Consider the following 21,653-nt stretch of genomic DNA (forward strand, 5'->3'; position numbering starts at 1 on the left):
AATAAATTCTTGGGTAGGACTGTTTGGCTTTTAAATTTATCTACAGAACGGTTTTAGTTTTGATGCATTCTCTTATTTCTTAAAACAGCTAAAACCAGCCAAGTGGGTCATAATGACAATGACATGCCCACCAGGGGGCATGGTATGCTAAAATTTTAGCTTTCTGAACTCTTAGTTCTTCATTTAAGTGAAAGTTTAATTCTCTACTTCTATTTACCTTAAAATTTAAGCAGAATTAAAAACTGTACTGAAGTAGAAATCAGAAGAACAGCTATTGAGTAATTTCGTGGCTGTTTTCTCATTTCTGACCAGGAAAAGTATAGCTCGCAAAATTATTATGCAGAACAAGTGAAATAATACAGGTAAAGACAGTGTAAAATGCAAAACAGAAACTGAATATTTGAAAAAGATCAATAGTACCTGAGTAGTCTCCTTTAAGTCAGAAATATTATAACAGAAGAAAGAAATTCCATGCAAATAAAGAAAAATTAGTAAACATGGTGGAACACTTATTTTGTGGATGTAAATATTAATACCAAGGCACATTCTCATAGAACTTATTTTCTAATCTATTTCGCTTTTGTACATGTAGATGTCTGGTTTTTTTTTGTTTTTTTTGGTCTTTTTGCCTTTTCTAGGGCATATGGAGGTTCCCAGGCTAGGGGTGGAATCGGAGCTGTACCTGCTGGCCTATGCCAGAGCCACAGCAATGCGGGATCCGAGCCACGTCTGCAACCTATACCACAGCTCACGGCAACGCTGGATCCTGAACCCACTGAGCAAGGCCAGGGATTGAACCCGAAACCTCATGATTCCTAGTCGGATTCGTTAACCACTGTGCCACGATGGGAACTCCTACATGTAGGTGTCTGTTATTAGTGTATTATTATTATAGGAAATTCAGAAAATATAGAAGGGATTCTCTAACTATCCAGTAACTACTATAACCTCCAGTAACTATTTGTTATTATGAAAAATTAATTACCAAGAAACATAAATGACTCAGTTCTTATTTGTAATAAAAACTCCAGACTCTGAAATCAGACAGACCTGTGTTTGAACTCCAGCTGGACCACTTCCTAGCCAAGAGATCTTGGACAGGATGTTAAATACCTTTGCACTTGGGCTGCTGCTTCTGAAGAACAAACGTCATAACAATCCCGGGTTCATAGGACATGGTATTTAAAATGCTCAATACATGTTATTGCTCATTATTTCTTTGGCTGATAGGCCTAGTTTGGAGTCATTCCTGTAACAAAATTTGCTTTTTCTCCCACTTTTGAGTTCACATTTCAGTTACTGTGAGATCAGGCAACCAACCAGTTGTTAAACCAAACATGAGTTGCTCTTTGAAAGGGCAGCAGCTGACACAAAGCCTACGTTTTAGTTATTAATGTATAACATCTTTTCTTGGCTTAACTATATTTCACTGAATCCCTTATATCAAAGACTTATAGGATAACTGCTTTTCTGAGGTTATCTAACTTATACTTTCAAGAAGAAATACTTCCAACAAATATCAGACAATGTGCTTTTCTCGTGTAAGGAATAGCAGAATACTTTTTAATTTCAGAAAGCATCTCTTTTGAGATTAACTAAATAAAAGATCCCTGCAGGATTATTTATACTTATCTGCTCTCATTGTCTCCATCTTTAGGCCTCTTCTCTTCTGGATCTACACTGATGGCCTTGGGGATCTCAATGATCCTTATATGTACCTCTAAACTAATAGCTCCCAACTTCATATTCCCAGCCCAATCTTCAGTTATAAACCTTCCTTCTTGGCATCAAACTTAATATGTTCCTAGGAACTGAATATGTTCCTAACTTAATATATTCCTTAATATGTTCCTAAGATTAAGATTAACTCTTAATATTTCTTCCATAAATATTTTCCTCTCTCAATCTTCCCATCACGGTAAATTGCAGCCCCCATCCTTCCAGCTGCTCAGGCCAAAAGTTTTAGAGTCACTATTAATCTTTCTTTATACTCAACATCTCAAAACTGAATTATGTTAGTACATCCAATGAGCTTTACAAGCATCTCAAAACTGAATGTGTTAGCACATCCAATATCTTGCCCATATGGGTATCCTCACCAGGTCCATGACCACAATTTTGGTCTATGCCATTGTCATTGTTGGCCTGGATTAGGGCATTAGTTTTTGTCTGGTCTACCTCAGTCTTCTCTTGTTCCTCTATATGTTCCTAGTTGCTAGAGAGATCCTCTCGAAATGAATCTTTAGATAATGTCACTGTTCTATGCAAAACTCCTCGGGCGCATCCCATTTCATTCCAAGTACATGCTAAAGTCCTCACAACGATGTACAAGCCCCACCTGTGGTGCCCTGTCCTTGGTCCTCTCTCTGGCTTCCTTGTTCTCTAACATTCCATCCTCACAAGGTCCTGCTGTCCCTCAGTTATAGGAGCCAGACTTTACTTTTTTTTTTTTTTTTTTTTTTTTGTCTTTTTACCTTTTCTAGGGCCACTCCTGTGGCATATGGAGTTCCCAGGCTAGGGGTCGAATCAGAGCTGTAGCCACCGGTGTACACCAGAGCCACAGCAACTCGGGATCCGAGTCGCGTCTGCGACCTACACCACAGCTCACAGCAACGTTGGATTGTTAACCTACTGAGCAAGGGCAGGGATCAAACCCGCAACCTCATGGTTCCTAGTGGGATTCGTTAACCACTACACTACACCGGGAACTCACAGACTTTACTTTTAACCTTTACTTAGGCTGCCGTCTCTGCCTGAAACGTGTGAACCACACCCTTTTGCAGGGTTTGCTCCCTGATAACCTTCAGTCTCCTGTCAAATGCCCCCTCCCCCTTCGGCTTAGACTCATTGGGCTGAGGGCCCTCTTCCCTGCTCGGCTTTTCCCCATAGCCCTTAGCACCATCTGACACACACGCTACTTTTTTTGTGTCTTTTCCATCTACTAACATGTAAGCAGCATGAAGGCAGAACATTCAGTCTCGCTTCTTCATTGCTATATCTCTAACTTTTAGAACAATGTCTGGCATGCAATATGCAATAAATATTCATTAATCAATCAGAGATTAAGAAAGCTACACGTTATTCTCCAGGCATTCCCCCCTTAACAGTGTCTATCACTGTAACTAAGTCAGAGATTTGGAAAGCTCTGGATTCTAACTTTATTGACAGTGAGATGGGAAGATTCAGCAATATGATATTCTTGCTTTATAGATTTAAAAAATTATGTAAGACATGAGACGTTATTCTAAAAAATCAAATGGCTTTTGTAAACTGAGCACTGATTCACAGACTAGAAAAGGACATGCCCCAATTTAGATGCTGGTAATATCAAAATTCATTTTTCTAAAGGAGACAAACCTCTTTAAAAAACTTATTTATTAAATGTTTTGTTTTTTATTTATTTTTATTTTTTGTTGCACCTACGTCATAGGTTCCTGGGTCAGGGACTGAATCTGAGCTGAGGCTGCTACCTATGCCACAGCTATGGCAATGGTGGATCCTTGACCCACTGCACCAGGCCAGTTTTGAACTTGTGCTGCCACAGAGAGAACTTGGGATACTTAACCTGCTGGGCCATAGCAGGAACTTCAGGAACAAACTTTTTAACATCAGAATTTTGTGGAAACTATTGAATTACAATATAAAATCACTTTCTTAAAGTGTTGATCTTGTCCTAAATTTTATGTTTTTACAGTTACATTTATTAGAAATCTAAGATATAGGACAATATTGAAATATTTTAAAATTAGGTCAATTTCTTTATAAAAGGATTATTTCCACTTTTATAGGAAATTACATGTTGGAAGTTAATGGAAATATCCAATTGAACAAAATTATTTAAGCTCAATCCTAGAGGCCAGAGTGGTCTGTAAATTTCCTTCTGTGCCAGCTACAGGTTTAAGCCAAGTCATGATGGCCTAGTGCTATAGTGTCAAAATTGAAGATCTGAAACATGCATAGAAAGTTCTAATGTTCTCTGGGACCAGGACCATATTATAAAGATATGAAGTGGGTCCCTTTAGACTGTAAGACCGAGTGGGGAGATCTGTGGAGAATGAGGCATTAAAAGAAAATCTAAAGCCATCTTGTGCAGTACCTTGTCAGCCCCACCCTTAAAAACAATTTCCAGCTTCAGGACTCTGCTGAATTTTTTCTCCAACATTTTAAAATTCAATTATTATGACATACTGAAATTCTTTGGAAGCTAATTCATTAACATTTAACAGCCAAATCAAACCATGTTACAAATATGTCATGATTTACTTGACTAATGCTCCATTGGTATAAAGACAATATATCTTCAAATTTATTTTCATTAGAAATGATATCTCCATGAACATCCTTTTATATACATACTGGTGCATATATAATAAAGTACTAGGGTCGATTTCCAGTGGAACTGCTGTTCAAAAGATATTCACCCACTTTTTAAAAGTAGAATGCAAATATATCATTAAAGCCATTTTAAAATGTTTTCCTATTCAAAAAAAAAAAAAAAAAAAAAAAAAAAGCTTAGAAAGTCATAGATGTTCCAGGACTGGGATTTTGTAATACAGTCTAAAAATAAAAATCATGATCAAGTTACAGATTCGCCTGTTTCTCCTAGACCATTTGTGCTGTTGGGTTATGAACTCCAACTTATCTTGACTCTTTTGCACTTTTATGGAATTTTTTTTTTCCCGTGAATCAAACTGTATTGAATTTCTTTGACGGGCTTACCTGTCCATATAAAATATGCAGATTTTCCTGATTCCTATAAAAGATGTTATAGGTCTTCAATAAAGAATTCAGTTGTTCCCTAAAAATAAAAAATTACATTCAGTTACCATCAGTCTTAGGCTCTTTAATGGGAAAAGGCAGTAATAGTGCTTTCAGTTCATAAAGGTACAAGATAGAAGGAAAGAGTTCAGTGGAATTTTTACTAGTATGCAGGTTATTGAAACCTGAAGCCTCCTTAGGTCATCGACAAATGTTGAAGGTGCTAATTCATAAATAAATAACCAAAGAATGGAAAATGACGACAGGCCATACAGGGAGGAGAGTGTTCTTTAGCAGGAGGCGACTGTAAAACTGATTTCATTTCACATTCTTTTCTTTTTTTTTGGTTTTGCAACATTTAATCACCTAAGTTGATCCCTTGGTATGTGCCTGGCCTTGTGCTTCCCACTGGGGACCCAGCAATAGTCCGGGAATGGTCAGTGCTTCCAAGCATCTCCCCTTTGTGGCAGGTGGGCTCTGGCAGTGGGAATGCTGGTCCCCACCACACCTCCCACCCTTTCCTTTGTGCCACCATAGCTCAAGATGCCCGTCTCACCTGCCTTGCTGGTTCACACCATCTTCTCTCACCTGGATTATGGCAACAGTCTCCTAAAAGCTTTCCTGTAGCTGTTGTCTATTCTCTACAGTAGGAGTTATCTTAATACAAACCTGATCATCGCTTTCCTTTGCTCCAATACTTTTTTCATGACTAGAATAAAAGCCCAGATCCTTACAATGACTTCAAAGGCCAGTTGTGATCTGGTTCCTGCTGCACCTCCCATCTTATTCTATTTCTCGCTCCTTCACGCTCTACACTCTAGCTAGTTTTGCACTTGCTGAGCCCTCTGCCCAGAATCACATCTTTCCCACTATCACATTATTTTGTGCCTTCATTTTCTTCAGCTTTTTACTCCAAAGTTACCTTTTTCGGGAGTCCTCCTTGACAACAAAATCTGGAAGTTTGCATTCTCCCAAGGTGCATAGTCTGCTTTCATCCTTACCTCTGCCCTTTGGTCACCATCTACCGTTGCATTTAGTTTACTTATTTATCCTGTATCCTGTCTCCTCCACAAGATCGCAGAGACAAGAGAAAAGGCATGCACATGTGTTTTGGTCACACCATATTTCAGGGACCTGGAATGTCCTGGTGCATAGTAAGAACTCAACAAATACTGGCTGAATGAAATGATCAGAAAAAATTTTATTCCTAAAACAAAGCAAAATGGATCAAGCAAAGGGCAGATAGCTTTTTATATAAGCAGCTTTGTAGCAGAGAAATTTCCAAACATATCAATTGCTAAAATCCCTTGGATCCTTAATATGTCTCTCTCTCTCATAAAACTGGATCCACGAGAGCAAGAATTTGGTCTATTTTAGTCACTGCTGTCTTTCCAGAGCAGTGACTGGCTCGTGCTAAGTTCTTAATAAACATTTAATGAACACTGAGTGATAGGATTCATAAATATTGATTTTTTATGTTTGAGATCATGTAAACATACTTTTCCCACTTATAATTTTTAATGTACACATTTCCAAGGATCAAACACACAAACACCCCATAAAAAATTCTACGGAATTCCTCCATGCTATTGTTCCATATCCCAACTGGCTTACTTTAGCATTTTAGAGTTCATGAATATTTCTGTTCTAAATATCACCAAGCACCCAAGGCATTTTGTTTCATTGGAGTCACTGCTGTGGGAGAGTTCCTAAAAATCAGCCCTTTTATAGCTCTCATTACTGGGTGCCAGGACAGCAAACAGAAATTTCTGGTTCACTTAGGATGCAACTCCTGAGCTGTGATAGTTGTTATTAAAGCACATGAATTTTTACATCATCTTATTTCCTCAGTTTCTGTTTCTGAAAAAAACTGCTTGATAAGGTGTGGGTACCAGTATCCTTCAAAGTATTTACCTCAGAACCATGTTTAATTAGAAAGATTATTCTCTGGGACAAGGTACTTGGAAACTGTTTCTGTATCTCAAAAGAACCTGACTAAGTCTTTCTCCACAGAAATAAGACTCCAAATGACCCAGGGAGTCAGCAAACTGTGGTCCCAAGCCACCTGTTTTGGGAAATAAAGTTTTATGAATTTTTTTGCTTATTGTTTGTACCTGCTTTCCTTCTAGAACAGCAGAGTTGAGTAGTTATGACACAAACCATATGGCCCACAAAGCCTAAAATGTTTATTATCTGTTATAGAGGTAGTTGACCAACCCACAAACCACGTGTAACACAAGGTAACTGAATACCACAGAGGGTTTCCTTATTTGTCTCACCACAGGCAGGATCTTCTGACTATTAATGGCACTTTGAAGGATTTGGGAGGGTTAAGAAGAATAGAACTTAGTAAAATATTGGGATAAAATTAAGTGAGTTAATGGTGCAATAAAGTGAGGCATGAGAGAAGAAAATTGGGAAGTTAAGTAAACAATTATAGCCATGGTGAGTTCATTCCAAATATTAAAACTCATCACATTTTAACTGGATGGACCTCACCAGAGGCACTGTAGAGGATGACTCATTCATACACCTAATGAAACAATGGATCTAACACCACACTGAGAATAAGGTGTAGCCTGCGACACTCTAACTGGACTCATTGGCAAGAGGGGCTCAAGGAGCTGAGGAAGTATTGTCAGGTTGATTATATGCATTTGCTGACTGATTCAAGTTTTGTCCTCTAACAGAAGACCTGACCTAATGGTCATTCATTCATACCTTTGCTGTGGAGCACAATCAGGAGGCCTCAGTCCTGCTCTGAGGTGGGGAGAGCTACAAGGAGTAGATGCTGCCTATTGTGTACTTTGGAAGAGAAGGATTAAGCAAGAAGAGCGTGAGGCGGCAGACGAAGAAAATACTCACAAGGACATTCTAGACATTTCCATAGTTTGGGGGGAGAAAGTGCTAAGAGTTGGGATTCTAGGAGCAGAACATGTAAAGTGGGGACTGGTCAGTAGTGAGGAAGCAGGCAGGGACCGTGAGAACCTTTTTCAGAAGCTAGGAATTCACGCTGCAGGCGGTGGGCAGTCACTGGAGGTTCCAGAAAGAGATAAAGCTCATAAGGGCCACGAGGGGCTTAGGGAAGACTGGGTTCAGGACAAAACAACATGGAGGCGGTAGGATGAGTGGACATGTTGCAGTTATTGGGGTGAGGGGTAAAGGCTGTGTGCTGTGCAAAAGTGACCAGTTGTCCCTCATCTACAGAAGGACCTGAAGTCTAGAAGAGACCTAAAATAAGTATAGAGATTATATGGTTTAGAAGATCCAAAAGCAATCACTAAAATGTTATCTAGGCAGTTCCTGGTCAGGAAAGGGGATACTGATTTAATATACACAATGACTTATTAATGGTAATTATAACAGGTGTTTTGTTTTGTTTTGTTTTGTTTTTTTTTAGGACCTACTTAAATGTTATGAATGGACCACCCTATCTCATAAAAAGGAAAAACAAAACAAAACAAAACAAAAAAACAAAAAAAACCCCTCATCTCTGTACCTTTCCCTCTCAGTCCCAGAATTCCCCACCCAGCCTAGACCAGACTGCTTAGCAACTGTTCAGCTGCCCCAACAAAGCTATATAATGGGTGGTAAGAAATGGATCCCATATCCAGTCTTCCCAGTTTGTAAATGTGTGCTGTCTAGAAGCCACAGAGACACCCGAGCAGCCGATATGGTACGAAGAGCCTGTATACTGTACACATGATACATAAATTGATTTTCTAAGAGCTTGGCTTTTTGGAACATGAAATACTGTATCATCACATATAACAAAGATTTAAAAAAACGCATTATCACACAGTATATAACATGACTAGTGTGCGTATATAACTAAGCAGTGATAACTTCCATGTAAACTGGACTTCTAACTAAATGAATACATAGAATCCTGCACTTCCCCAGGGCAGAAGCTGGCACTGCCCACTGGCAGTGCCGCGAGAGGATTCTGAGAGATGCTGACGGATGCTCAGGATTAGTCATTACAGCTCCTGGATGAGTGCTGACTTAACATAGGAGCATCAGGTGTAGTGGAAGGATGCCAGGGTTCCTGTTCTTTTAAGAGTCCCCCCTCCTTTAAGGCTCCCAGTTCAGATTTAATGAGTAATAGTGGATCCAAAGTTGACTGTAATATGCTTAGGTGTCCTTTGACCTTTGTGGTCTGAACTGCATCTGCCCAGCACATGGGATTTACCCACATTCTGACATTTGCCATGAATAATGGACTGAGCAAGAAATGAGTTCCTCAATCTTAGCATGTGATTTCGCCGGCCAGAGGAAATACTTTTTATTTAATTTTATAAACTGTAATATGCATGGACATTGGACGGCATGATAGGTAGAAGTGAGTTATGCCCGGAATCCACAAATCCAATGGCCAATTTGAGTTGTAACAAGAGTTCTCTCTCATTTTAGTAACGTTTTACAGCATAATCAATGGATAGCTTAGCTCTTTCCCGGAATCCAAAAAATCCTATCTAGTTCTTTACTAAGCGCTTCTGACAATTTGGACCCACTAAAGGCAAATCAGAATTACTGTTGTATGCTGTAGCCTAACACAAATGTCAGAGGCTGCCGCATGACACAAAATAAACTTCAATGGAAAATACAACTTGATGTAGTCATCAAGAGCGTATTTGGCCATGGCTGTGCTTCCAACTGAGTTTATGCTATTTCTGCCTCTTGAAGACTTGCTGCAAAAAATGTTCAGCCTCCAAGCCAGGCGGCCACTGAACTACAGGACAACAGCAACCAGCAAGAGCATTCTGGAGTTCCCGTCGTGGCGCAGTGGTTAACGAATCCGACTAGGAACCATGAGGTTGCGGGTTCGGTCCCTGCCCTTGCTCAGTGGGTTAACGATCCGGCGTTGCCGTGAGCTGTGGTGTAGGTTGCAGATGCGGCTCGGATCCCGCGTTGCTGTGGCTCTGGCGTAGGCCGGTGGCTACAGCTCTGATTCGACCCCTAGCCTGGGAACCTCCATATGCCGCAGGAGCGGCCCAAGAAATAGCAAAAAGACAAAAAAAAAAAAGAAAAAAGAAAGAGCATTCTGCTGTGTGAATTGCCATGTTTAAGAGCAGGAACCTAACACATTTGAAAAAGTCTCTTCAAAGAGATGGAAAATTAAGGCAGAATGAAAGTGCTAGCCTGCTCTCTTATAGGTTTGGTCTCCCCCCCCCCCAAGTTTGGTTCATAATGTTACATTTTCACAATCAGATTAACAATTTAATGTCAGGCCAAAAAAACTGAATTTAGGAGTTCCTGTTGTGGCTCAGTGGTAACGAACCCGACTAGTATCCATGAGGATGTGAATTTGATCTCTGGCCTCACTCAGTGGGTTAAGGATCTGGTGTTGCTGCAAGCTGCGGTGCAGTGCAGACGCAGCTCGGATCCAGCATTGCTATGGCTGTGGGTAGGCTGGCAGCTGCAGCTCCCATTCAACCCGTAGTCTGGGAACTTCCATATGCCACAGGTGCAGCCCTAAAAAGACAAAAAAAAAAAAAAAAAAAAAAAAAAAAACCAAACCAAAAGAAAACTGAATTTAAAACCTAACACACAGTTTATGAAAAACATTAACATGTAAAGATAGCAAACTGATCACTTTCTGGGGATTAAGACTGTGATCTTTTATTTTAGGTGCTGTAGTTCTGTCTACTTTCCAAATGCTGTACAGTAAGTGCATACTACTTTCATAGTGTTTTCATGATTTTACTTCCATAAAAATGTAATATAAACTCCTGTATGCTTCTGGAAAGGTGATTCAAAAAACATGAGGACAAAAGAACAAGTAAAGCCTTATGTCATTAAGCTATTTGCCAAGACAAACTATTATTCCATATTACTGATGTTTGCAGCTGGTAGAAGTCTCTTGACCCACTTTATCCTTCATGTCTGTCAGCTTGAATCCTAGAGTTAGAATTACCAACTTTTGCAGCCCCTCTTCCATAAGCAGCCACAGTGTCAGGTCTTTTTGCCTTTGGCCTCTTCTCCTGGCTCGAATGATGAGGAAAAAAGACTGCTTTTCAACCTTGGCTTAGCGACTTGTCAGCTAGCAAAATAGGTTACTCATTTCCCTTGCAAATGAAGGGATTGGGTTCCCTGGTTTGAATACTGAGAAGCAGGGGAGAGGTGAGCCATCTTGATGGACTGGACGTGAATATGCAAAACCTAAATTACCAGGGAGCCCTGCATTTGTCTAGCTTTCCTGACTTCCTTTAAAGGGCTGCTGTTTTTGAAAAGGAAGGGTTTCTAACATCTCTAGCAGCTCTGCTCAAGTATCATTAATTCCTGCTGTCAGTTGGGATGGTGGCACCTGTGATTTGTTCACCTTCTTCTGCCAAGAAATTCTGTCCTGAGACCCTAAAGCTGTCAGTGCTGACAAGTCACAGTAAAAAGGATGTGGGAGGAGTTCCCATTGAGGATGAGCAGAAATGAACCTGACTAGTATCCATGAGGATGTGGGTTCAATTCTTGGCCCCGCTCAGTGGATTAAGGAATCGGCATTGCCATGAGCCGTGGTGTAGGTCACAGACATGGCTCGGATCTGGCGTTTCTGTGGCTGTGGCATAGGATGGCAGCTGCAACTCTGATTATACCCCTAGCCTGGGAACTTCCATATGCCGCAGGTGCCCTAAACCCCCCCCAAAAAAGAAAGCCATTAGTAATCTAATCAACAAGGTAATATAACCAGACTTATCTTGCCTCCACCGTCTAACCACTCTCTGGCTGCTTTTGGTCATTTTGTGACTTTTGTAATTTTCTGGGGCATTCATTTTTCCAAGATTACTCCTGTAAACAGTGGTCCTGGAATTACCCCAGGAAGGGAGAGATGTCAGTTTCTCTCAAGTCCTCAAGTCCTAGAATGTAGACAAACACAAAAGGCTTCAAGATTAAGGTAAAATTTCACAGTATTAAAAAGAAATGTGAAGTGATGGCTAGTTGGTTGATACAAAAGAAAACACCCCAAAGGCTTTCCTGATTATAAAAATGCCACTGTTTAATAGAGGGGCTGCAGCTATTCAGAACAATGTCACTAGATGTTGATAAGACATGGAAGAGGGGTAAAAACTGAGAGACAATGATGGACTCTATCAATTATCAAAATGCTTGGGAGTTCCCGCAGTGGCTCAGCAGGTTGGGAACTCAATTAGTATCCATGAGGACGTAGGTTCGATCTCTGGCCTCACTCAGTGGGTTAAGGATCCGGCATTACTGTGAGCTGTGCTGTAGGTCGAAGATGTAACTTGGATCTGGTGTTGCTGTGGCTGTGGTGTAGGCCTGCAGCTATAGCTCTGATTGGACCCTTAGCCTGGGAGCTCCCATATGCCATGTGTGCGGCCCTAAAAGAAACAAAGAAAAGAAAAGAAATCAAAATGCTTTAGGTCTGATATCTAATTTTGAGGAGACTCTCTTTACAAGGGTAACTCCCAGTATTTGATATTTTAACACACTGCTTGTTTTCCAACAACCTCAGATAAAGGAAGACATTATTCTTTCCCTGTATGGTTTGGCTTCTGCAGATTTTTATGAAAAAAGATTTTTAGAAGATTCGTAGCCTGTTTGTTCCAGTTGGCAGTGTACAAGCAGCTTCTGCATCAGATCTTGGTTTGTTCCCACGTGCGGCTCTTTCTTTGGGGCAGCTGGGGGACAGGGAAGAAGGAACGGGGGAGTCTACCCTCTACAAATTCCTCTTCTGGCCTGAAATGCAGAGAAGTATGGTCTCTGGCTCGTGGGCTTGACACTCTTTGCAAATCAATACAGTATTATATATATATGCATTTCTATACTAATCCAAAGTAGGGTCATGAAACTGCCTCTACTTTGATGACATACTCTGGTTTTTTCGTTGTAGCCGATTGTTTTGGAGAGAACAAAGAAACATTTGGTGCCCAAGACAATAACTGTTTGAAAACTACAGAAATATGTGCTCCTGTAGGTGTGGACAACACGAAACTTGGTGTTATATATATTATTTCAGATAAGCAGTTCTAAAACTGCAGCTAGTGTTAGAATTGCCTGAAGGGCTTGTTGAAATGGACTAGGAGTGGCACCTCCAAAGTTTCTTTTTTTTTTTCTTTTTTCTTTTCTTTTTTTGTCTTTTTAGAGCTGCACCTGCGGCATATGGCAGTTCCCAGGCTAGGGGTCGAAGAGGAGCTGTGGCTGCCAGCCTACACCACAACCACAGCAATGCTGGATCCTCAACTCACTGAGCAAGGCCAGGGATCAAACCTACATCCTCATGGATACTAGTTAGGTTCATTACTGCTGAACCATGATGGGAACACCCAAAGTTTCATGGTGAGTTAGGTCTGGGCTGGGTCCTGAGAATTTGCATTTCTTCTTTTTTTCTTTTTTTTTGTCTTTTTGCCTTTTCCGGGGCCGCTCCTGTGGCATATGGAGATTCCCAGGCTAGGGGTCGAATCGGAGCTGAAGCTGCCAGCCTATACCACAGCCATAGCAACGTGGGATCCAAGCCGGGCCTACACCACAGCTCAAGGCAACGCCGGATCCTTAACCCACTGAGCAAGGCCAGGGCTTGAACCCACAACCTCATGGTTCCTAGTCGGATTCGTTAACCACTGTGCCACAATGGGAACTCCCAGAATTTGCATTTCTAACATGTTCCCAGGTGATTCCGATGCTGCTAGTCCAGAGAGCACATTTTGAGATGAATTCTCTTAGATCTTAGGGTGCTGAGAACCCCGGTGGTGTTCTTTTAGGGGAAGGAAAGTCTATCTACCGGCAAATCACAGGGTGAGATAAGTGGCTGTTCCAATTGAAACTAAAATAGTATAACCCGTCTCCCCCTCTCCTCTGTGACTGAGCTAAGAGGCTGGAGAATCCTGGGCCTACAGACATCATTTGGAAGGAGGTCTGTTCTAGTTTCCTGTTGCTGCTTAACAAATTACTACAACTTAGTGGCTTTAAAACACGTGAGCATATTAGAGTTCCTTGGGTCAAATGCAAGTCTCACTGGCTATAATTAAGGCTGTCTCAAACGGGGCTATGTTCCGTCTGAAGGTTCTAGGGGAGGATACATTTTCTTGCTTCTGCTGCTTCCACAGCCTGCCCTGCCAAAGCCCATATCCCCAGGCTTCTCCCTTTCCATCTTGAAAGCCAGCAATGGCCACAGAGTCCTTCTCGGTCTGTCATTCGTACACAGAATCTTCTCACACAGATGTCCTCCTCGCTTATATTTTAGGACCCTTATCATTACACTGGGCCAATCTGGATAATCTCCCTAATCTAAGGCCAACTGATCAGCATCCTTAATTCCATCTGCAACCTTCCTTCCCTTTGGCGACGTAACCTAAATATTCACAGACTCAGGGGATTAGGAAGTAGACCTCTTTGTGAGGCCATTATTCCACCCATCACAGGATTTAAGCGTGACTCCCTCTATCCAAACATTATCTGAACACCTGGAAGGCATCTTGTTAAAAGTCAGAACCTGTATTTTAACCAAGATCCCAAGGAAACTGTACAGACATTAACGTAGAGAGAAGCCCTGGCGTAGATAATCACCTTGCCATTAAATAAGAAACAGACATAGTACTGAAGCCCCAGTTTAAGTTCATTGAGGTTGATACTCTCATATTCATTCATCATTAACAAAATGTCTTGCAGAATTATTATTAACAGGCAATGTAATAGATGCTGAGGACACTGCAATACTTAAAAGCTGCGAGGCCCCTGCAGTGAAGGGACTTAGTTTTTGAAGGAGGAACATAGAAAAAAAAAGAGAGCAAATAAGAAATGCTGATTTTATATAAGGATAAGTGTTAAAAGAACAATAAAACAGCCTTTTGTAAGGCAGCACATTAAAGAGGGCATTTTAGGAGTTCCTGTCGGGGCATTTTACGAATCTGATTAGCAGCCATGAGGACACAGATTTGATCCTCGGCCTCTCTCAGTGGGTTAAGGAGCCGGTGTTGCTGTGGCTGTGGTGTAGGTCCCAGACGCGGCTCAGATCTGGAGTTGCTGTGGCAGTGGAGCAGGCTGGCGGCTATAGCTCTGATTCAACCCCTAGCCTGGGGACCTCCATATGCTGAGGGTGTGGCCCAAAAAAGACCAAAAAAATAAAAAAGTAAAAATAAAGAAAGAGGGCATTTTAGAAAAGGTGATCAGGAGGTCTGAGATATTTAACTGGGAACCTGAGTAATGGGAAGGAGGCAACCAAGTCCAAAGTCAGGGGGAGTGTCCCGAGCAAGGGAGGCCAGTGCCATGTCCTGTATCCTGTGTGCAAGACTACACTGGGCATGTTTGAAGGAGGAAGAGAACGGAAGAGAGGCTCAAGGTGATGTTCTAAAGGTTCCCCAGGCCAGATGAACTTGGGCCTTGAAGACTTCTTACATAAAGGGTCTGTAATAGGAAGCTTTGAAGGCTTTGGGCAGGGTGCTATGACTCCATTCAGATGAGCCACCCTGGCTGCTGGGAGAGGCTGGATTGCTGAGATAGAGAATGGAAGCTGGCAGCCCCATTAGAGGCTGGGTGTAGAGACGAGTGGGTGGAGCAATTAGGTTGGTATCTATCTTATTTGGGATCTTGCATCTCATTTTTCCATGATTTAAATGTTCATTTCAGGTCTTTCTAATACATGCCTTATAGACTATTAAAAAAAAAAAACAGTTAAAAAGTAAACACAGATGTGCCATGCAACACCCATCCTTACTGGAGCAGATGCAGGCTGGCTGTAAAATAACACCCTTTGTGTATGAATAGCTGGGGAATTTTGTGCTCTTGAGGTTGATTACCTTGACTTCACTGTCTGATGCTTCTGGTCCCCTTGGGATGGGGAAACAATGTATCCATTCTGTTAATGAAGCCTCTAGGTTATTTTACTGATATGCTTTTCAGCCCCTTGGACCACTGGGATGCTTACTGAAGTGTCTGAAACGCAACAGGTGGTCAGTGATTCCCCAGGGCTACTGAATGAGAGAGGGAGCTCTCCTGACCCGCAGGCTCCTACAGTGTTCTTCTGTGGCACCATCATGATTTTGACCACTGAGTCTCCTTATGTTTGAAAAAAATATATTAAGCCACCTCCTTGTTTCTATCCTGGGCTTCTTCCATCCACTCTCCACACTCTACCCATGTCCACACATATCTAGAACATACATAATCGTATCATCTGCTTTGCTTAACATGGTTAAATGTCTCGCCAATGCTCTTGGGATTCAAACCCCCAGATCTTTATCACAGTAGGTCAAGTCCTGCTTGTTCTCACTTCCTCTTTAGCATCTTTTACAGAAATGGTTTTCCCTGTGTCCGGCACCTCAACCACTCTGGGAACATTCACTTGCTGGAACTCCGTGTGCCTCTGGCCATGAGGATGTTGGGCTGGCCCATGTCAGGAGTGCTCTCCCGCTGACACCCTTAGACTTGTTAGTGTCCTCCACATTCGGGTCTCTGGACTTCCCTGCTTAGGCTAGATCCTTATTCTCTCATAGAAGTGGGTTCCTTTCCTTATGAACACCTACCTTTGTTTGCTGTCAGGCCTTTAGACCTGTGGTTCTCGCTGTCATTCCCAGAGCAGAGGCATCTGCACTACCTGGGAACTTAACACCTGCAAATGCTCACTCTACCCCAGATCCCACCCACCCCACCAAATCAGAAACTCTGGGAACAAGGCCCAGCAATCTTTATTTTACCAAACCCTCCAGTGAGTCAAATGAGGGCTCAAGCTGGCAACTGTGGCTTTTGACTACAACCTCCATGAAAGTAGGGTTCTTGCCTGATTTTTTTCAAAATCACTACCCCAGCTTCTAGCCCAGTGTCTGCTCACAGTGTGTGCTCAGTGGTTATTTGTTTAGGGAATAAAATAGAGGAAACTGAATTCTGACCTACTTTTAGAGGGGAAAAGTCTTTTGCCAATTAGGAAACACGACTGGAAATTCAAGTAAACTCTGTGTCATCTATTTCTAGACTCTTTGAATTTTGACTTTGTCAGACTTTCTGTTGAAACATTTCAGTGTGTCTTGGGCAGACAGATGATCTTGTTTTTTAGTGGATCAAAGCGGTAAAAGAGGTAAATGTGGAGTAGATGAGTTTTATTGTGAACTATAGTCATAGTGATAAGCTCAGTGATTGTTGACCATATATGCTCCTTGAAAAATATCTGATGTAAAGCTTAATGACTCCTTTCACATATCTGAGGGTGACATCAATGACCTTTCTGTGAAATTGTGACATCCAATTTCTCATAATAAAATTTTATTTTTACTAGATCATCAAACATGAATAATGGGAATTTTATATAAATTAAAAAAACTGGAGTTCCCGTCGTGGCGCAGTGGTTAACGAATCCGACTAGGAACCATGAGGTTGCGGGTTCGGTCCCTGCCCTTGCTCAGTGGGTTAAGGATCCGGCGTTGCCGTGAGCTGTGGTGTAGGTTGCAGACGTGGCTCAGATCCCCCGTTGCTGTGGCTCTGGCGTAGGCCGGTGACTACAGCTCCGATTCGACCCCTAGCCTGGGAAGTGCCATATGTTGCGGGAGCGGCCCAAGAAATAGCAAAAAGACAAAAAACAACAACAACAACAACAAAAAACTCCCACATAGAAAAAACTCCTCATTTTTAAAGGCCATGGTCCTACACATGCCCAAACTTTTTGCCCAAGCTGAGTTTAAAATCCTAATTCCTATAAAAATATGTCAGGGAGGGCTCCCTTATCCTTTATTAAATAAGAAATTTCAAGGACTTTCAGGACAGTGGTGCCCTCTCTTTATACACCTACCTGCAGGGCATGCCAGGTTTTGCAGGGTTTGCTCTAGTTCCTCTGATCAAGAGAAGGCCCTGTCTATTTAGATCTTCTGCCCGTTTTTCAACTAGGTTGCTTTTTGTTGGTGGTGGTGGTGGTTGTATGAGTTGTTTGTGTATTTTGGAGATTAAGCCCTTATTGGTTGCATCATTTGCAAATATTTTCTCCCATTCTGTGGGTTGCCTTTTTTTGCTGTGCAAAAGCTTGTAAGTTTGATTAAGTCCCAAGATGTGGCATCTATATATAATAGAATACTACTCGGCCATAAAAAGAATGAAATAAAGTCATTCGCAGCAACATGGATGCAACTAGAGATTCTCTTAGTGTAAGTGAAGTAAGTCAGAAAGAGAAAGACAAATACCATATGATATCACATATATGTGGAATCTAAAACATGGCACAAACTAACCTATCTACAAAACGGAAACAGTTTCACAGACATAGAGAACAGACTTGTGGTTGCCAAGGGGGAGGGAGGAGGGAGTGGAAAGGACTGGAAGTTTGGGGTTGGTAGATGCAAACTATTACAGTTACAATAGATAAGCAATGAGGTCCTTCTGTACAGCACAGGGAACTATATCCAAACTCCTGGGATAGACCATGATGGAAAATAATATCAAAAATGTATATGTATAACTGAGTTGCTTTGCTGTACAGCAGAAATGGGCACAACATTGTAAATCAACTACACTTTAATTAAAAAAAGGAAAAAGAGAACACAGTGGCTGTGGGACCCGGGCAAACACTGCCCTCTGGCTCTGCGAGCCAGGTAGGAGAAAGCCTCTGGAACACTGGTTCTTTGTACTGAATCTATGCTCAGAGGTGCAGGTGGCTGGTTCCTTTGGTTCAGCAAAGGGTGCCGGCCAACATGCCTGGAAAAAGAAACTGTTGGGAATGATGCAGTTTCTGCTAAAATTAATTACATCATGCTAATTAAAGTTAGTAAGGACAGGAATACACACGTGCCTTGTGGCCTCTGCTGGTAGACTGGCAGCCTACAGGGCTTTGTATTAGGTTCCCAAGTAGGAGAAAAAAATCCAACAGGTTCTGAGAGGGAAATCTGATCGGCCTTCTAAAACTGGGTTTGAACTTTTTTCAAATTCAGAGTTGGCATTCACTCACCACTAAGGTGCCCTGATTTCAGCCTAGGACCTGAAAGGAAAGTACTTTGAAAGCAACCATATAGGACCACGTTTTATTTTTTTAATAGCTCACTTGGAATATTTACCATATGAAGCAACAGAGCAATGATAACCCTAGGCAAAGAAATAGCAACTGGAGCCCTAATCATTTGTGCATGAAGCTATTTTAAGTCAACATCTTCACTCGGGGAAATTTCTAACCTCAGAGAATTCTTATCTAATGTTACATTGCTTACTGTACTATGAAATCAAGACCTCTTATTTCATGGCTCGTATTTACTTCTTATGAAATTTGCTGAAAGCAAAATTTCCATCAAGGAGAGTCTACTTTCCTATTAATTTTCATCATTGTCATATATTTCTGTGCATGAAAATGAAATCCCTTAATAAGTTGGTAATTTCTGTCTTGTTGGCCAGACATCACCTGTTGCAGATGGGCGCTAAGTAAGTGCATAAATGAAAGGAGGTGTTTGCCAGATTTCTGACAAGTTGGATATCATAGGTAGTCAGTGGTATCATATAGTTTCTGGTGATTATTTTGTAAAGGTTCCACTGAGCTCCAGAAATTTTCTTTCAGGTGGTCAGAAGTTCTCAAACTTCAATCCTTTCTTCCTCCGAGCAATAGTTTCTAGACTCCAGCAATGCATCAAAATCACCTGACTAGCTGTAGGGTGGGACGCAGCATCTGCATTGTTCACAAGCATCTGATCAGGAGGCAGGTGGCCCGTGCACATTTTGAGAAATGCTCCCTTCAAGTCTGATGTTTGTGTAAATGCTCTATCATTTTACTTTACCATCTAGAGTTACAATAACACATGGATACTAGGGCCTGAAGGGGGCTCTGGGCTATAGAAGATAAACTACAATCCTTAATTTGTCAATTCAAAATATGAAGCAAAATAGGGATTTCTTGAAATGCAGACACTTCTTTAGCAATTTCCTCCTCCCAAATATGTGGTTTCACTGTGACATATTTCATTGTAGGCCAGTTATAAGATGGGAATGCACATAGGTTCTCAAATTTTGTTAGTTTTCTTCCCCTTCCTATGTTCCTAATTAGTAGAATGCATTTATTAAAAAATGATTTCAGAGATAAAATTATAGAATGCTATCTTTAAGGCTATGTTGCAGGAAAGTGATTGATACCTCTGGCTGAGGGCTATGGCTGCACTGCTCAAACTAATTATCTTTGGACGGCTTTTGTGAGTTTGGCCAATGCCAAGTATCATCTGTGGTCATTTAATATGTTTTTAGTTGACTCTCCCTTTTTTTATACATATTTATTCAGCAACTATGCATTATTTATATGTTATTACTTACAGAATTATATAAAAAGTACCACACTCTTCCCTTACATTTTCAGTCTTATTTGAGGGATAAAATAAACAAATGTAAAACATTAGAAAATGAGAGTGGGAGTTCCTGTCGTGGCACAGTGGAAACAAATCTCACTAGTAACCATGAGGATGCAGGTTTGATCCCTGGCCTCGCTCAGTGGGTTAAGGATCCGGTATTGCTGTGATTGGTGGTGTAGGTTGCAGATATGGCTCAGATCTGGTGTTGCTGTGGCTGTGGTGTAGTCCAGAGGCTATAGCTCTGATTGACCCCTAGCCCGGGAACCTCCACATGCCACAGGTATGGCCCTAAAAAGACAAAAAAAGAAAAGAAAATGAGAGGATTCTGATAGCATGTGCTTTGGGATGGGTATTTTTTACGAGTTAGGGCTTTGTGGTTGTGACAGAAAGCCAACTAAGATGCTTAGCTGAATCTTAAGTAAGTTTTTATATGTCCTAAGCAATAATGTTTGTGAAATCAAAGATTTCATGTGCTGGTTTTCTAATACTTTCCGTATGTGTTCAAATAAAAACCAATTACATATGTTTCACCTAAAGTCATCTCATGTGTCAAAGTCATCCAGATTCCTCATCTTGGGAAACAGCCTGCAAAGGTACTTAGGTCTTACCTTTGAAGGGTTCATATTCAACCTTGGTTGAATCTATTACATGTCTATTATGAGACAATAAAGACAAGCCAGGAAGACTTATGCCATTGGTGGGAGGAAGGCTCATCAAATGTTTTAGAAAGCTAATTTGTAACAGTAACATTAGATTCACTTGCATACTTGACTCCAGTAACTGCACTTCTGTGAACTAACCCTTATATACTCAAAAAATTGCAGCCATCTTGAAAGTCAAAATTAAAGGAACAGTTACATTATGATATTCTTAGATAGTCGAATCATTAAAAAGATTATTTTAATAGAATGGGGAAATATTCATAATACAATGCCAGGTGTGTAAAACAAGATACAGTCTGATTTCAACTGTATAAAATAGAATCCTTGGAAGATAAAGAATGTGACAAAAACAGTGTATTTATTTCGGAGTAGTGAGATTACGGATGATTTTTATTCTTTCAATGTATATGTTTCCATATTTTCTCAGCTTTTATAATTAATATCAATATATAAAATAATATTTATAAGATAATCACACTTTCATAATTAGGTAATAAATATTTTAAAAGAACAAATGCACCAGTAATTAACACAGGCTAATTAAAATCTTATTGCGGTTCAGGGAGGATTTCCTGAAGTGAGGAACTGAGACTGAGAAACTATAAAAAAATTACAAAGGAAACAATAGTTGACCAGGTAACTACCAGTGTATGGAACAAGTGTTTATTTCAGTGAAGATTCTTGATTTTCATTCTGTGATGACACAGATGAATAAAATAAAGGAACATGGTTGCCAGGATCAGAAGTTACCATTGACTGGTCATGGCTACTAATGAGATCAACACAGACCAATTTAGGACAGAAGTAGGAACTTCATAAAGGTGGAAGGAAACTGTTCTAGCGAAATAGAGGATTCAAAGACTGAGAGTAAAGAGAAGCACATGTGTACAAACAGTGGGATCAGGAAGAACAGAATGACCCCTTGGAGCAGACAGAGGCTACAGAGGGCACTGGGGCTTCTTTTATATTTGTCTTGAGGTTT

General features: G+C 40.9%; 1 protein-coding gene across 8 annotated transcripts in view; it reads right to left on the bottom strand.

The window, feature by feature from the left end:
* The window catches only part of RASSF6 (Ras association domain family member 6), a 57,808-nt gene that overhangs the window by 20,469 nt on the left and 15,686 nt on the right, over positions 1-21,653 (bottom strand). For all 8 annotated transcript variants that reach the window (XR_014812713.1, XR_014812714.1, XM_084972491.1 and 5 more), the window contains exon 3: positions 4,720-4,798. Coding sequence is in view for 2 of the 8 variants with exons in the window: in XM_005666740.4 (XP_005666797.1) it covers positions 4,720-4,798 (79 nt within the window). In the remaining 6 variants the exon portion in view is untranslated. The remainder of the gene's footprint in view (positions 1-4,719; positions 4,799-21,653) is intronic.

This window comes from Sus scrofa, chromosome 8, assembly GCF_054392235.1.
Source record: "Sus scrofa isolate SSC_HxYL_T2T_F1_AM1 chromosome 8, Sscrofa_HxYL_maternal_Yorkshire_Landrace_v2.0, whole genome shotgun sequence".
In the NCBI taxonomy this organism is placed as follows: Eukaryota; Metazoa; Chordata; class Mammalia; order Artiodactyla; family Suidae; genus Sus; species Sus scrofa.